At 45.9% G+C, this 18,513-nt stretch overlaps 1 protein-coding gene across 11 annotated transcripts in view; it reads left to right on the forward strand.

Moving 5' to 3' along the window:
• MYRIP (myosin VIIA and Rab interacting protein) overlaps positions 1–18,513 on the forward strand; it is a 348,495-nt gene that overhangs the window by 271,676 nt on the left and 58,306 nt on the right. For 10 of the 11 annotated variants that reach the window (XM_073333104.1, XM_073333103.1, XM_073333106.1 and 7 more), the window contains 3 exons: positions 128–225; positions 560–640; positions 8,809–8,958. In XM_073333104.1, the coding sequence (XP_073189205.1) occupies positions 128–225; positions 560–640; positions 8,809–8,958 (329 nt within the window). The remainder of the gene's footprint in view (positions 1–127; positions 226–559; positions 641–8,808; positions 8,959–18,513) is intronic. The other variant, XM_073333109.1, reaches the window with a different exon arrangement.

The raw sequence follows: 18,513 nt of genomic DNA on the forward strand, positions 1-18,513 counted from the left end.
CTGGCTCTGCATCTCTGCAGTAGACTATACCAAAATCCTAGATCTAAGAATTACTGAAGCTGAAGAATCTTGGTCTGAATTTTGCAGCTGAGCATAAATGTGGGTATTTTGTTTGCTTTTTGACTAGGACATAGTATGATGGACACCCTAGCTGTGGCCTTACGTGTGGCAGAAGAAGCAGTAGAAGAAGCCATTTCCAAGGCAGAGACATATGGTGAAAGCCTGGTAAAAATATTTAATTAACATTCAGCTGGCTTATATAGATCAGTTTTTTCTTTATTCAAGTAATAGTGGAAAGGTGAGTGAAAATCAAAGAAAACATAATGCAGTGATGAATTATCTTACTGCATTAGCTAAAAGAATTGTGTGCTGTTTCTCTGAAAGTTATTATCAAGATAGCACGCATGTTCCACTTCAGAAATACAGGATAGTCCAATAAATTAGAGTTACTTACATTCAGTTCCTTCTGCATGTTACTCATTTTTCTTTTTATATTGATCTTGTAAAAATACCACTCAAATGTGACTATGTACTATTTATAAATTGTATCTTTGTGCAGGACAAACAGAACGAGGCTTGTTATTTACGGGAACATAAGGAGGAGCTGATTGAAGAGCTTGCCACTACCATAGTGCAGAAGGTATGCGATGCAGCTTTGCTGTTGCAAATTGTATTTGGAATTTTAAATGGCTAGAAGACAGCTCTGTCATCTATCAAGGTTTGATTTAACTCACGGAAGATGATGCATATCCGAAAAGGATTGAAAGTGTATGTGTGGATGACAAGAATATCCAGGAGAGGAGCAGCTCAATGGAAAATATCCTGCCTCCTGCTGCAGCAGCTCCTGGGAAATTGGTCAGAAGACTTTAAAACCCTATCCAGGAGAATCAAACCTGGACCATCCCAACCAAATTGGAACTGTTGGCAAGTTTGTCCAAAGCTGCCTGACGATGAGATCTGTTTCACTATAGAATAATTTCCCAAAGATCATTACAAATCAGACAGGGAAAAGTGATACATACATTACATAGAACTGTACGAGTAATCGAGGGGAAAAATTGTTCTGAAGCGATCTGAAACGAAAAATTTTCTTGGCAAAACAAAGCACCAGAAATTTCATTTGTGGTCAAATGAAACATTTTGTTTTGATTTTAGGCACTTTTAACTGCTTTTTAAAATTAAAACAAAAGAAATTGGAAGCGTCATTGGAAGAGGGCAGGGGGAAAGCGTGTTCTCCTCTATAGCCTTGTGGCTAGAGCATTCACCTGGAAGGTTGTAGACTGGGGTACAGATATCTACTCTGACTGTATGGAGGCTTGCGTATTGCAGATGAGTGCCCTAACCACTGGGCTATTGGGTAGCAGGTCACCACCACCTCCTCTTGCTGTTTTATGAATAGCACCTAAGTGCCTTTGTGAATCTAGCCTCAAAAAAAAAACTTCCGGATGAATCTCTTCGGTGAATTTGTGTCAAAAATATTTCACCGAGCTCAAGTATTACAGAGAACAATCCCACAGTGGCAGGGAGATGGATTTGATAATCTACTCGATCTTTTTTTGTCTGCAGATGGAGTAGATTTTCAAAGGTACATTTTCAAACATTTAGGGGGAAATGAAGGTAGCTATAAAAATGTATGTAACAAATGAACAAAAGAGGAAGTTCACAGTAATGAATATAAATCAGAAACTAGCAATTACAGACAATTAATAGGGAAAGCAAAAGGACACAAGGGAAAATCAGTGGCTAGCAGAGTTAAGGGCCAAAAAAAAGGGATTTTTAAAGTATATAATGAACAAAAGGAATCCTAGCTATGGTATTGATCCATGACTAAATGAAAATGGTAGAATTGTCAATAATAATGCAGAACAGGCCAAAGTGTTCAATGAATATTTCTGTTCTGTAATGGGAGGGAAAACAGATGATTTGGTCGTATCAGATGATGGTGAAACACTTTCCATTCCATTCCGCTCAGGAAGATGTTAAACAGCAGCTACTAAAATTGAGCATTTTTAAATCAGTAGGTCCAGACAACTTACCAAGAGTTATAAAAGAGGGGGCCGAACATATCGTTTAGTATTAATGTTGATTCCCAATACTCATAGAACACATTCGGGAAGTTTTAGGAGTCTAAAAGAAAGCTAATGTGCCAATATTTTAAAATAGTAAACATGACTATAATCATTATAGTTCTGTTAGCCTCATATCGACTGCAAACAAGATAATGGAGCAGCTGACACAAGACTTGATTAAAGGAGGGTAAAAGAATTAATCCCAATCAACATGGGTTTATAGAAAATAGAACCTGTCAAACTAACTTGAAATCTTTTTTTGGCAAGTTTGGTTGATAAAGGTGATAGGGTTGATTTAATATACTTAGGCTTCTCTAAGGCATTTCGTGTGGTACCATATAACATTTTGATTAAAGAACTAGAACAATATATAATTAACATGGCACATATTAAATCAATTAAAAACTGGCTAACTGATAGGTCTCAACATGTAATTGTAATTGGGGAATCATCATTAAGTACATGTATTTCTAGTGGGGTCACGCAGTTCTTGGCCCCATACTAGTTGACGTTAGTATTAATGACCTGGAAGAAACCATAGAATCATCACTGATGGAATTTTCAGATGACACAAAAATTGGGGGAGTGTAAATAACGTAGAGGAAAAGTCACCAATACAGAGCAATCTGGATCACGTGATAAACTGGATGCAAGCAAACACTATGCATTTTCATATGGCTAAATGAAAATGTATACATTTAAGAACAAAGAACATAGGCCATGCTTACAGGATGGGGGACTGTATTCCGAGAAGCAGTGACTCTGAAAAAGATTTGAGGGTCATGGTGGATAGTCAGCTGAACATGAGCTCCCAGTCCAACGCTGTTAGGGCTAATGCGTTCCTTGGATGAATAAACAGGGGAATCTCAAATAGGAGTAGAGAGATTATTTTACCTCTGTATTTGGCACTGGTGTGACCACTCCTGAAATTCTGTGTCCAGTTCTGGTGTCTGCAATTCAAGAAAGATGTTGAAAAGTTGGAGAGGGTTCAGAGAAGTGCCACAAGAATGATTAAAGAAATTGAAACTCTGCCTTATAGTGTTAGGCCTTGTCTACACTGGCAAGTTTCTGCGCAGGGAAGCAGCTTTCTGTGGTGTAACTCCCGAGGTGCACACACTGCCAAGCCACTTAGTGCGCAGAAACTGTGCAGTTGCAGCGCTGTAAAAAACCCACCCCGACGAGAGGCGTACGGCTTTCTGCGCCGGGCCTTCAGCGCCATGGTGCCAGTGTAGACACCCTGGTCGATTACAGCGCTGCGACTGGCCTCCGCGAGGTGTCCCACAATGCCTGTTCTTGCCTCTCTGGTCATCAGTTTGAACTCTACTACCCTGCCCTCGGGTGACCTGCCCTCGGGTGACCAACAGCCCCACCCTGTACATTCCTTGGGAATTTTGAAAATCCCCTTCCTGTTTGCTCAGTGATGCGTGCAGTGTTCTCACTGCATCTTTCCAGATGGCCATGCCTGCTCCACGCACCAGGTGATCCCCCGCTTGGAGCAATGCCGAGCTGCTGGACCTCATTGGCATTTGGGGAGAGGAGGCTGTCTAGTCCCAGCTGCGCCTCAGCCGTAGGAACTGATGATACCTACGGACTGATTTCACGGTGCATGACAGAAAGGGGCCATGACCGGGACACACTGCAGTGCAGGGTCAAAGTGAAGGAGCTGCGGAACGCCTACCACAAGGTGTGGGAGGCAAACGGCCATTCCAGTGCTGCGCCCATGAGCTTCGGGTTCTACTAAGAGCTGGATGCGATACTCAGTGGCAACCCACCTCCACTGTGAAGGCCACTGTGGATATTTTGGTGGCTCATGGGCCAGTCAACAGTGGACTGAGCCAGGAAGAGGAAATCTTGGATGAGGATGTGGAGTGGGAGGGGGACCCAGAGGCAGAGGATGACTTGGAGGTCAGAGATGCATGCAGCCAGGAGCTCTTCTCTACCCCGGAGGAAGTTAGCCAGTCTCAGCTGTCGGATCTTGATGAAGCACAAACAGGACAGGAGGCCCCTGGTAAGTGGCTTTGATTTTGGGAAGCACTGAAGCAAGTTGAAGGGATGGCAGGTTTGTATAATTTTTGGTGGTGCCCAGAACAGGTCAAATTCCCACCCACCCACCCGCCACCGCCCCTCCCCCCCCCCACACACCCCCGCCTAAGGCTCTGGGAGGGAGTTTGGGTGCTGGCTCTGGGCTGGGACAGGGATTGGGATGCAAGAGGGGGTGTGGGCTCTGGGAGGGGGTTTGGGTGTTGGGTGCAGGCTCTGGGCTCAGACAGAGTGTTGAGCTGTGGGAGAGGATGCAGGACATGGGGCTGGGCCAAGGATGAGGAGTTTGGGGTGCAGTAGGCAAGTGTGGGGCCAGAGAGGAGGACTTCCCCCAGCCATCTCCCCACCGGCAGTAGCGAGCTGAGGGGGTGGGGGGACCGTCTCCCCGGCCACCACAGCACGACACTCAGCCAAGCCCCCCTCGGCTGCTGCTCAAGAGGTCCGGCCAGGATAAGTCCCCCCCGTCAAAGTCACCTGCTGGGGCGGGCTGCCATGCGCCTTCTCCCTCCTCAGGCCCAGCAGCGGCCTCAGCCTGCCCCCGGCGCCACTCCCTTGTAAGTGGGAGTGGTCAGCGAGGGAGCACAGAGCAGAGCTGCAGGGGGCAGCCAGGGATGCTCGGGGGAGGCACACGGGAGCGGCAGGTGGGGCCGGGGGAGGCACGTGGGAGTGGCAGGTGGGACCGGGGGAGAGACTGGGCCCTGAACATTGGTGGAGTCGGGCCCCCCGGGACCGGAATTTGCTGGAGCCCGGGCACCATGGGCCCATATAACTCGCCATCCCGGTGAGTTGCTAGGGGCAGGAGCGTTGCAGAAAGCAGGTTTGTGTCTGTGTGATGCACGTACCACCACCTGCCTAGTCTGAGCGGCGGAACAGGGTGTTGATTGACTCACTCACTTCACAGGAATCTGCCTCAGAGATCTCCACGAAACTCTCATGGAGATACTGGGCAATCTGCTGCTGCAGGTTCTTTGGCAGAGCTGCTTTGTTTCTTGCCCCATTAAGGGTAACTTTCCCACGCCACTCTGCCGTCACAGGGGTGGACGGTCCATTGCTGCACACAGGCAAGCTGCATAAGGGCCAGGGTGGAAGCCGCAGTCTTGGAGAAGACCCTCCCTTGATTCCCTGCTCACCCTCAGCAGCGAGATATCTTCCATAATGAGCACAGCCTGTGGAAAATGTGGGGACAGGAATGATTATAAGGCCCCCATACAGTGCTGGCTCTCCCCAAGAGCCATGTGCCCAGTATACAGTACGGTCCTGGAACATTGATTGCCCCTGCGGTTACTCGCCATTTTGGGGGTCTTGTGGCTCATGTGTGCTTGTCTGGGGTCAGCCAGTTAGTGACAGGTATGTGAATAGTGGCTGCATTTTAAATCACTGAATCAGTGTTGTTCGTGTGTTGCAAACATACTTCTTCTGTAAAACGTTGCATTTTGGCTTTATAGATATGACCTTGGGAGCCCAGCCTCCCTCTTTGTTATCGCCGGCTGAATGGCTGCGCAGAATTAGAAAGCAGCCATGAAAAACTAAAGAGGACTTTCTGCGTGATGTCATGATGCACGCCGCGGCTGAAAAACAAGAATCAAAGGAGTGGCAGGACAGCGAGAAGAGGGACCGAAAGGAGAACACGGCACACCAGAATGAAGCCACGGAGTGGCCCTTAAAGGTTATGGAGCCCCAAGTGGACACACTCCAGACACTACTAGCACTGCAAACCAAGCAGCTCCGCACCCACCCTCACCTGCAGCCACTGTTGCAAAACTCTTTCCCATGCGCCCCCCAGACCCCGCCAACACACTCTTATCAACCTCCTGGCTCCAGTCTGTACCTGCTGCATTCCACTCCTCCCCCATCACAGTCCAGCCCTGCGGACTCCCAGTACCTACTGCACTCAACACCCGTCCCTCTGCAGTTTAGCCCTGCTGAAATATAGTATACACTGCACTGTACTCCAAAGGACAAGGTTGCGTATGATATCTGGCATACACAAATCTTTAACCGCCCCAGGACCCCACCTTCTCCTGGGACCCTCCCTTTCCCCACCCCTCACAGTGCTGATGTGTTTTTTTTGTTTGTCTCTGTCCTCCGGTTGTTGTTTTTTAATAAAAGAATTGTTTGGGTTTGAAAGCAATCTTTATTCCATTAATGGAAAGCAAAGAGAGCCCTGCAAAGCAACAGGCAATTTTCTTACACCTTCATAGTGCATCCTCTGTGCCAGTCACAATCACCTCCTAGCATTACAAGCACTGTACTCCCGAGCAGAGCAACAAATATTCCTGGCTTTCAGCTTCAAATTGCTGCCTCAAGACATCCCTGATCCTTATGTCCCGGCGCTGTGCCCCTCCAATAGCCCTGGTCTCTGGCTGTTCAAATCAGCCTCCAGGTACTGAGCCTCAGAGGTCCAGCCCTGAGTGAAGCTTTCACCCTACCCTTCACAAATATTATGGATTGTACGGCACCCGGCTATAAGCATGGGAATATGGTCATCAGCCAGGTCCAGACTCCCATATAGGCAGCACCAGCGGGCCTTTAAAGAGCTAAAAGCACACTCAGCAGTCATTCTGTACTTGTTCAGCCTGTTGAATCACTCCTTGCTGCTGTCAAGGTTCCCTGTGTATGGCTTCATAAGCCACGGCTTTAAGGAGTAGGCAGGGTCTCCCAGGATCACAGTGGGCATTTCGACTTCCCCTATGGTGATCTTCTCGTCCAGGAAGAAAGTCCCTGCTTGCAGCTTCCTGAACAGTCCAGTGTTCCAAAAGATGTGTTCGTCATGCACCTTTCTGCACCAGCCTGCATTAATGTCCGTGAAATGCCCACAGTGATCCACAAGCGCCTGGAGAACCATAGAGAAATACCCCTTCCGATTAATGTATTCGGTGGCTAGGTGGTCTGGTGCCAGAATTGGAATATGCGTGCCATCTATCACCCCTCCGCAGTTCGGGAAGCCCATTTGTGCAAAGCCATCCAGAATGTCTCACACGTTGCCCAGAGTCACAGTCTTTTCGGGCAGGATGTGATTAATGGCCCTGCACACTTCCAACGGTCGACTTTCCCACTCTGAACTGGTTAGCAACCGATTGGTAGCAGTCTGGAGTAGCCAGCTTCCACATTGCAATTGCCACACGCTTCTCCCACAACACGGCAGTTCTCCTTCTCGTGTCCTTGCGCCGCGGGGCTGGGGCAAGCTCATCACGCAGTCCAATGAACGTGGCTTTCCTCATCTGAAAGTTTTGCAGCCACTGCTCATCATCCCAGACATGCATGACGATGTGATCCCACCACTCAGTGCTTGTTTCCTGAGCCCAAAAGCAGCGTTCCACTGTGGTCAGCACCTCTGTGAAAGCTACAAGCAATCTCGTGTCATAGCTACTACATGTGGCAAGATCAATGTCGCACTCCTCTTGCCTTTGTAGTTTAAGGAATAACTCCACTGCCACGCGTGACGTGTTAGTGACAGCGAGCAGCATACTGGTCAACAGTGCGGGATCCATTCCTGCAGCTTGAAGAGGCAGAGCTCACAGTACACAAACTGTTGAAAGATGGCGCCGAATGCAGACGGAAGCACAGGGATTGCTGGGATGTGAAGCAATGCATCACAGGGCATTGGGACAGGACCCAGGATGCCCCGTGACCCCCTCCGCCTTCCCACAACTCTTAGTGACAGAAGAGGAAGAGATGCTCTGTGGGATAGCTGCCCAGAGTGCGCCGCTCCAAATACCGCTGCAAGTGTGAACACACTATTGCACAGGCAGCTAACAGTGTGAACACACAACAGTGGTTTCCCTTCAGTGCTCTCTGAGTGGCGATGTAGCTGCCAGTGATGTAACTCTGCCAGTGTAGACATACCCTTAGACTCAAGGAGATCAATCAGTTTTGCTTAATGAAGAGAAGGTTAAGGGATGACTTGATTATAGTCTTTAAGTACATCCATGGGGAACAAATATTAGAAAATGTGCTCTTCAGTCTAGCAGACAAAGGTATAACATAATCCAATTGCCGGAAGATGAAACTATACAAATTCAGACCGGAAATAAGGTGTACATTTTTAACAGTGAAGGTAATTTACCAAGGGTTGAAGTGGTTTTTCATCAGTGGCAATTTTTATATCGAGATGGGATGTTGTTCTAAAACATATGCTCTTGTTCAAACAGGAATAAATTCAGGGAAGTTCAATGGCCTGTGTAATGCAGGAACTCGGACTAAATGATCACAGTCGTCCCTTCCAGCCTGAGAATCTATGAATCTAAGAAAATGGTGCTTAAGCACCTAACTCCCTTTAAAAGTCCATAGGAGTTAGATGTGCTTTAGAAATCTAGCCCATCTCCTTTATTCTATGATTCCATACCAATATTCATCTACTTATGCATTCTTATTCTTAGAAAATGTATACTTGGCTACCAGATATAGATCACACTGTCAGTACCATTGGTGGGGTATAGATTTCCATATTGTTTTAATTCAGTTCTGGTGTTCCTACAGATATTCGATAATGACTTTATTATCTTGCAAACCTCTGACTTCAGATAAGAAGAAATAAGTGCAGGTTGTGAAAATCAAACTTGAATTAGCTGGGGCCGAAGCTAAATGAAAACTCTATTCCACGCTGTTCATCTTGACACAGCCAATGCATTTTGAGCCATATGGCTCTGGGCAGGACTTTCCAGTAACTTTTTTTTTTTTTTTAATTTCAACCCTACAGATTATAAGAAAGCAAAAAGGTAAAGCTGAGCAGCCGGAGGCTGATTTTGATTGGCCACAGTCCAGAAGCAGTGGTCTGGCATCTGTTGCTGTTTCAGATCAGAGCATGCTGACTTTTCCAGGCAGTCGCAGGGGATCCTACACATTGTGGGTGAGTGACCAAACTCAACCATCTAAATTTTCTGCTGCAAGAAATTGGAAAATAGAGATAGGAGAGATGGGTGTGCTGACTAGAATGTTAAATGCAAATATACAAAGTATGAGCATTAAACCCAAAGAGTAAATGTTGTTTGCATACCACAATCTGATGAGCAGGTGAGATGTAGGGCCCTTGGCCATTCCTGTCACGCTGCCTCTCTCTTTCAACACGCTCTATGCCGGCTTTATGTCAGTGAAGCTTTCCTCTCTGCAAGAGGAATGTTCTCGTGGCCATTTTTGTTAAGTTTTCATCCACTTGGCACTGACGTAGCAGAACAGAGAATGCAGCCCAGGGAGTTTTTTCATTATCATCAATCATCACAGCAAACAGTGGGGGAACAGATGTTGTTGTGCCTGGATGGTAAATGTTGAGGATCATTTTGAAAATCCCCACTCTCGCATGGCTACCCCCACTTTTCTTTCACAGGCTGAACAGGGACTGTGTTCTAGAGTATCCCCTGGATTGAGAGAAATGAATACGTTTCAAGCTAGTCTTTTCCAATATATAGACTACTGCTATGTCCACTGAAGTCAATAGAATCCTTTCCAGTGATTCCACTGTGCTCTGGGTGGGTGATTTAAACCATAACATTGGGATGCTGTCTACACACACTGAGGTGTGCAAAAAGGTTCAGACACAACTTTATGCCTACATTTTTTTCACTGCAGATCTTGAGCCTCTTTTTTGCAGTGAAGACCTCCTACTATATTGGGGAATTTTTGTGGGGGAGGGGGTGCAAATTCCTAATGTTCACCGTTAAGTAAAAACTTGTGTTAGTTGCAGTGGAAACAAGATTGGATCCTTGGTGCTTTTTTCTCTAAAATAATTTTTGAAGCTTGGTTTGCTATATTTTGATTCTGTTCAATGTTGTTTCTTGTTTTGTGAGCTGTTAACACAACTCTAAATGTTGATTTTTATTTTGTTTCCTAGCTCTCTAAACGAATAAACTAAACACAGCTGTAGAGTACCGTGTAGGTCCCATGTTCTATTACAAAAGTGTTTTCCCCTCCTTTTGCTTATTTTCTCAGCAAAACATCATTAGCACCTGCTAGGCAGTGAAGAATATCTACACAGGCTACAATAGTAAGATTTCAGTTACAGCAGTAAGGGAAAGTGGGTGAAAATAAGCATCAGTAGTTTCTTTGGATTGGATGTTTTATGCTGAGAGATTCATTTCCCTTTTTAGACTCCCTTGTCACACTTCCCAGGTGTACCCTGGGTTGTGAGGCATCTCACTAGTGAAAACAAGTAAAAGTTTTTATTTAAAGTATAGAGATTCAAGTGACAGCAAGTAGACAAATTGGAAACAAATTGTTACATATGGAATAAAATCATAACACACGTTATAGAACTAGACTTACTTAGCTACTTAGCTGTCTTACAGAGCAGTGCTCACCTGAAGTCTTTCTGCCTTTTTACAGCCAAGTTTGGCAGTGACCCTCCATTCATAAGACAAGTGACTCTGTCAGCTGTCTTCTCAGTGAAAGGTCCCAGGTGCCTGTTCGCTCTCCAGATATATTAGAACAATCCATTGTCCTTATTCATAAAGTGGTTATTTACTGTATACATCTTCCTTGTAGATTTCACAAACACTTTATCAGCATATGACTCAGGCTGCAAATAGGCATATACTGGGACACAGAATGACCAGACGGAGCGATAAGTGTCTGTGACCCCCTGCCTGAAAGGAACCTTCCGAGACATGCCACCTTCTGGATACTGCCTTAACATAATTTTCAGTATGGGCACATAAATTCATAATAATTATCTGTACAGACATTTCTCAACGATTATGATGACCAGTGGGCTACTGGCTGTTGGTAGAGACCTCACACCCTCCTTTAGTGGCTCATGGTGCATATGTCTGACCCAGGGTGTCCCTGTGAAACTATATGTATGTATCCTTCTGCCCTGTTCCTCCGTCACACCCCTCATATGATTCTACAAGCATATCAGACACCGTGATAGCCAACTATTGCACAGCTTGTTTGTGAAACCATGTTGGGGGCTGAAAAAAAAGTAAATCCCCCACTGAGTCAATGAGAGTTTTGCCTTGGGGACTGTAGAGTCAGGGCCTAAAGGAATGCTCTGTTCAAATCTTCAGGTATTATTTTAAAAGTTTTCAATAGCAAACTGAATCCTGCTGTTCCTTTGCATTTAGAGAACTCAACATGCAATCAATACACATCGGGATTCAGTACAGAAATAGCAAACAAGTTCATATCCCTATTTTTGTAATTTCACTTCAGTGAAACTCTTCTTTGTTTTCAGTTGTACTAGACTTGATGGAGACATTTGGACAGACACAACTGGTCATGTTACAGTTGATACCTTTATAATTACCAGCTACAAATCTTTAACTGCCATCAGTTTGTATTGGATATTTAGACATGTTGGGTGCCATATAAGAATTTGAATAGAAGAGAATTAAGCCTGTCAATCTGGATTCTATTGAAACTCTAATCTACCCTCAAATCAGCAAAATATAGCTCAGAGTTCCCAGTCAGTACTTGCGGAATCTGTGGCCGCAACGTGCCTCATGTGGAGCAAGCAGAGACCAGTCAGTGGCCTCATGGTTCTGAATAACAGCTGTGAAATAAACCAGTCATTTTCTAATTTCTCTCTGCTTTTGCTTGGCAAAGATATGAGCCTCAGAGGAGACCTGTATCTGTCTGCAGACTCAAGAAGACTGAACTGCATTCATTTACGAGTTCTCCTTTGAGAAGACTATCTTAATTGACTAGAAACTAGATACTAGAAACTTAATTTTTTGTTCTTAAATGAAAGCATAAGTTCTACAGAAATTGACATTTAGGTGCCCATGCTCACTAGAGAAAGCTTCACACTGACCAGTGATAAGTGAGATTATATAGGCACAAACTAAAAAGACTGTGACCAGTCTAATAGAAGCAGTTTCAGCCTGTTCAGCTCACACCTCTTTCAGATCAATCCCAGACAGAGTATTATCGGGGCCAGAGCTGTATACATAGATCCATCTCCTAATAAGTATTTTGTAGGCAGAGTTTCTTCTGTTTAGGAATTTCTTCACAGCCAACCAATCAAATTCCTCGGTGAATTAAGCAGAAGCAGGTTAGATTAAATCAAGTGGAACAAGAATATGAACAGGGAATGAAAGATGCACAGAATACGGGAGAGAGATAGGACAACTATCTTTGTTTTGTAATGCAAAACTGGCAAATTACCATATGTGCAAAAAGTGTATTCCTTTTGTATGTAAGATGGTAACACATTGAATTTAATCAGGATGATAGACCTAATCATATACAGTTGTTTAAACCGATTGCATGCTACAGCAGAAGGCATTAAAAATCCACATTTACCCACACATTTTATTACAGATATCACCTATCTAAGTATAGAGGGAAATTGTTGTAGTCTTAAATACCACTATGTTCTAACTGATGTGAAACACTGACTTTTAATGTCGAGCACTGTACATGTCTGATCTGTCTCTGCTGGAAAATGCCGCTGGGCGGTCGGCATGACCTCCCCAATTGTCCAAAATTACTTGTTTCTAAATAATAGTTAGTTTAGTTAAGGCAGAGTTTTGTAGTTCTGATATAAATAGTGTATGAATACAGCCCAAGTTATAAATCCAGGGCAACAAAGTAAATAGAAACAGACTGTATGACATATTTGACTGTTTTGATTTTGGAAAAATGTGTTGATCTCCATATATATGTATTTTTAAAAGTATCTCTTCTGAAATATATTCTCATTGCTTAATTGTAAGTACTATGCTGTGGCACTAGCTATAAAATACCTTCTTTCTTCTCAAACTTCCTCAAGGTCTCATGCCAACGTAAAATTGCTGATATAAGACTGAATGTTGTATTCCTTGTGTCCCCTAAAAAGAGATGGATGACTCCATCTGTTTGTCATTAGCACTGTTTGGTGCAACAGATAATGTTAAGATGACAGGAATTTTGAATAATGGATAGGTTATTTTGTATCCTTTCAGTATATTCCATTACTATAAGTCACTGCAACTTAAAGCAAACAACCATTTGGTGTATTGATGGAATGCAGGCATCCCAATGTGCTGTAACTGGTATATAAGTGGTCTTTATCTTTTGGCTAAAATAATGCTAATGTAAACAGAAATTCATTTTTAATTTAATGTATTTAAAACAGCTCAGCACAGAGGAAAGAGGAGTATTTCATTAAAATCCACATTATTGATGCAGTCCAGGGGAAACAGAAATGTGCAAGTTAAGCTAATTATGTGAAAAATAAGGGAGTCGAACTATTAACAGTTGTGGGTTAGTTGTGTTTCAGGTTCATCAACATGTTTTAACTCTTTGGTTCTGTTCCGCTTCAGACACTAACTTAGAATGATGGTTCGATAACCATTTCAATCACATTGAACCTGTTTGAACCAGTTCAGGTACATTTCCTGCAGATTAATGTCACACGCTCTTATGCTTGCTTTGTAACTTCTAGCAAAAGAATACGATAAATATTTCTTTATAGAAAAATTATTTTAAAACAAGTTATTTCCATGCATTAGTAAAACATCCTTCAGAACTCTGTCAGTCATATTTTGACTGCTGAAGTGACAAAATGAATTTCAGCCTAGAAAATGCCCTTTCTACATTGACTTGCAGAGCAGGAACCAAGCACCCTCAGTGGTGGAAGGGAGGTGTTCTGGGAGTTATAGTTCCCTTCTATGGGCCGTCCTCAACTGGGCATGACAGGATAACTACCAATCCCAGAACCTCTCTCTGCCTCACCTCCTTCAATGGCTTCTTGGGAAGTTTAGTCTCTCTCTCTCTCTCTCTCTCTCTCGGGGTGAAGCAGAGAAAGACCCTTCCTCAGCAAACCCAAAAGACCTTTCCCCAGTGCCTGATTATTGAACCTATGATTTTGAACTGGTTACAGATTTTTGTTTTTTTGGGATTGGTTCCAGTTCAGGTTCAATGCGATTCAGAGGTTTTCAGTTCCAATTCAGTTTCCGGTTCTCTCAAAAACCGTCTCTGAACTGCTTTTCAGGTGTGGGTTCGGTTTGACTCCTTGTGAGGAATACAATATGCTGAGAGTTATTCACTTGTTTAAACGATTTGCTTGACAAAAGGAAGGGGCTGAAAATCTGCAGTCCTTACTTGGCTCTTATTCAAACAAAATACGCATTGAAATCAGTGGAAGCTGGAAGTGTTCAGCACCTCTTAGCATTTGTCCCAAACTTTATACAAAGTATTAAAACGTTTCAAAGAAAGTATAAAAAAGTGGATCCTATGTAGCAGACATAACAGGACAGCAGCATGAAGCAAAGAAAGGATTACAAAGCAGCAAATATATGCCAGCTAAACCGATTCACATCTTTTAACTACTGTACATCATAAAACATGCTATAGAAATACATGTAAAATGTATTGTATAAATATAAAAATACAGATAAAATATAAACAGGTGTTTAGACATAATCTGGTATCTATTGTTTAGAATAATTGAAACATTCTCCAGAATGTGTTGCATGGACATTCTCCCAATCACCTGGGTGCCAATCACCTGGTTTTCAATGTGTTAGCTCCTGTCAGTTTTCTCCTTTCTCCAGCAGCAGCACCTCAGCAAATTATTTACTTTTGGAAAAAAAATTTTAAATTGTAATTACAAGATGCTCATCCCTGAGTTAAAGGATTGTATAGGGTGAGGTTTTTATCTATTGTATCTAGATGCTGAAGTACAGTGAAATAAGAGAGGGATGAGAAAATAAAACAAAAGTGACTGTCACCTTCCTAGAATTCAGTCAAATGTGCTTGTAATATTTTTATTAATCCTCATTTTAGCTTTCAGATAGAAATGAGAAGTTTTTCTTCGAGTGCTTGCTCATATCTATTCTAGTTAGGCGTGTGTGCACGCCGCGTGCATGGATGTCAGAAACTTTTCCCTAGCAGCTACCCGTCGGGCTGACTGTGGATCCCCCTGGAGTCTCTCTGATATGGCACTCTATATATGACCGTGCCGGCCCGACCCCCCTTCAGGTCCTTCTTACCGCCAGTGACAGTTGTTGGAACAATGGTCTCTTGCTCTCAAGTGCTCCACTGCTCCCTGGCTGTCCTACTTATCTTTGTATATAGTTACCCATTGTTAGTTAATTATTATCTTTAGTTGTTAAATATAGTCTTTAGCAGTTAGGGGGTTTTCCCTTCAACGAGTGCCCCACGGGGCTCCAGGGCATGCTGTCCCAGGGCTTCAAATCTTATAGCCCCTGCGGCAAGCCTATGCCCAGAGGTGACCCCCGCGACTCCTGTCTTCGGTGTCTGGGAGAGGCCCATCAGGCAGATAAGTGCAAAATTTGCAAGGCATTCAAAAACCGCACACTAGAAAGAAGAGGGATATTCAACTAAAACAACTCCTCATGGAGTCTGCTCCCCGTCCGCCACAAGACCCAGCCCCGAGCGCCTCAGTGCGGTGCGCTCCTGCAGCAGTGCAGTCTTCAGCACCGACAAAGGACTCGGCACACCCCCCTAGGGGTCAGCGATCCCCCAGGGCCCAGAAGTGTTCCCCCCGGCACCCCTCCTACTCCCCGGCTGCCCGTAAAAAGCAGGCCATAGGAAAGCTTCCATAAAGGCTTGAGGCGGATGCCATACCCCCAGCAGGGCACGGTGTGGATCACAGCCATAAGACTGACAGCTCTCCAGTAGGCCTCAACCTGCATGGGCCTCCGTTCCCCCAGGAAGCCCCACACAGCCAGACTCCCTGCAGGTAGAGGAGGTCATGCTGCCCTCCACACCGGACACCTTTGAGGCTGCTAGAGGGCTCATTGAAATGATGGCGTCCAAGTCCCCGGTCTCAAGGCCTCCACCATCTTGAGCCCCAGTACCATCAAGAGGCAAACCGGCAATGTTTGGGCTGTCTGCCCCCAGACCACCATCACTGCACCATTCTGAGTCCCGGAACTGCTCCGAGTCCCAGCACCGCACGTATGCTACGCGCCGGTCTGACTTGCGGCACTACTCCAACTCACATCACTGGTCTCACAGCCCTGATCCTCAAGGTCTGGGTTATGCTGTGACTCGTGGCACTGCTCAGACTGATACCATTCCACACAGCAGCATCGCTCCTCATCGCGGCACCGCTCTCCATCGCAGCACGGCAGCAGTCGCGGTTGCACTCTCGATGCTACTCCCCATCAAGGCGAAGCCCAACTTCTAGGTGCCAGTCAATCTCACAGTACCGCTCTCCACAACGGCACCGCCGGTCATCATCCGGATCTCGTCATTCCTCACGGTACCCATTCCTCCAGTCGGGGGACGTGGAGCCTTCCTTGGCTCAGCCACCCACTGCCCCTACTTGGTCGTCCCGCTCCCAGTCACCCTCCCTTAGGTCAGGCAGCGCATCAGGAGCATTGGAGGTACCCCGATCAGGTCCAGGCAGTCTTGGACAGGACGCTTCAGCACCCCACTGGCAGCCCAAGTGGCAGTTCTGGACTGCCTGGGCGTACCACCAGATCCAGGGCACCCCTCCCGGCGTCCCTCCGCCATCACATTCTTGATGTGGGTTGTGTCTTCCCGAGGCAACCCTCAACCTCAACCCTCCTCCAGACCCCATACAAATTCTGGACCCAGCCCCACCGCTGGTGGAGGCTGCTCCCGGTGTTCAGGAGGAACTGGACCCAGCAGACCAAGGGGCTGTTTCGGACCCGGTCCTGCTGGTCATATCCTCTTCATCTTCCCCTGACAGGGCAGTGGCGGGTACGTCCACATCCGGCCCACCATCCGTGGACTACAGGGCCCTGCAGGAACGGGTGGCCCTGATCATGAACCTCCAGGTGGAAGAGGTGGTAGAAGAAGAGGACCCTATGGTGGACATTCTGACACCAGAAGGACCTTCTAGGGTAGCCCTGCCAGTTGTAAAAACTATACAGTCAAATGCCAAAACAATCTGGCAAACTCTGGCCTCCATTCCCACCATGGCCAAAGGGGCCAAAAGAAACTACTTTGTCCCCACTAAGGGTTATGGATATCTTTTCACCCATCCCCCACAATGCTCCCTGGTGGTGGACGCAATAAATGAAAAAGAAAGGCAGGATCAGCAGGGGCCCACCCCTAAATCAAGAGATGCGAAACACCTGGATCTCTTTGGGAGAAAGGTTTATTGTATGGGTGGCCTCTCCCTCCAGATCGCTAATCAACTTGCAATCTTTAGCAGATACAGCTATAATTTCTGGTCTGCTATTCAGAAGTTCAAGGAGCTTCTCCCATCTGATTCACGGCTGGAACTAGGAGCCATTAGTGAGGAGGGCAGACTGGTGGCCCAGACTTCTCTCCAAGGTTCCCTGCATGCCGCGGACATGGCAGCACGTACACTGGCATCTGGCATCACCATGTGGCATAATGCCTGGCTCCAGTGCTCAGATCTCCCGCTGGAAGTTCAGCAAATGATCCAGGGCCTCCCGTTCAATGGTCAGGGCCTCTTCGCTGAACAAACCAGTTCTAGATTGCATAGCCTGATGGATTTACACAATACCGTTAAGTCTCTCGGTGTGCATACCCTGACGACTCAAAGAAAGCCATTTAAGCCCCAGCCCACCCAGCAGTGGTCTTTCTCCACTAGACCCAGGCAGGACTTCTCCTGCAGGAGGAGCAGATACACTCTGCGTAGGCCACCGTGCCTTCCTCCTGGACAAGGCCAGGGACAGTCCAAGCCCCCTCCGGGCTCTAAGCGCCCTTTTTGAAGATGATCACGAGGACGGATTACCAGTCCACAACCCGGCCAGCTATCCTCCTTTTCTGAACCGTCTATCCTTCTTCTACCATGCATGGTCCCTTATTACATCAGACCAGTGGGTCCTCCGCATGATAGAGGCGGGCTATTCTATCCACTTCTACTCCTTCTCACCCCCATTGCCCCATCCCTCTTCAGGGACCCCTCTCATGAGCAACTCCTTATCCAGGAGGTCCAGTCCCTCCTCACTCTAGGAGCCATGGAGGAGGTGCTGCAGGAACTCAGAGGCAAGGGTTTCTACTCACGCTATCTCCTCGTCCCCAAGGCAAAAGGGGACCTACGGCCCATTCTGGACCTCAGGGAACTCAACAAGTACATCGTCAACTTGAAGTTATGCATGGTCTCCTTGAGCACGATCATTCCCTCACTGGATCCAGGAGACTGGTACGCCGCCCTCAATATGAAGGACGCTTATTTTCACTTTTCAATCACCCCATCTCACAGACATTTTCTCATCTTTGTTGTGAACAAGATGCATTATCAGTTCACGGCCCTTCCGTTCAGCCTGTGCATGGCTCCTCACATCTTCACCAAATGCATGATGGTTTTGGCAGCTTTTCTTCGCCTCCGTCACGTGCATGTCTACCCGTACCTGGACTACTGGCTCATACAAGGCCGGTCTCACCAGCACGTAGAATCACAGGTGCAAATGGTCAGAGACATGTTTGACCGCTTGGGCATCATTCTCAATGTCAACAAGTCTGTTCTCACCCCAACCCGAACAATAGAATTTATTGGGGCAGTCCTGGATGTGAACCA

This window comes from Lepidochelys kempii, chromosome 2 (genome assembly GCF_965140265.1).
Source record: "Lepidochelys kempii isolate rLepKem1 chromosome 2, rLepKem1.hap2, whole genome shotgun sequence".
In the NCBI taxonomy this organism is placed as follows: domain Eukaryota; kingdom Metazoa; phylum Chordata; order Testudines; family Cheloniidae; genus Lepidochelys; species Lepidochelys kempii.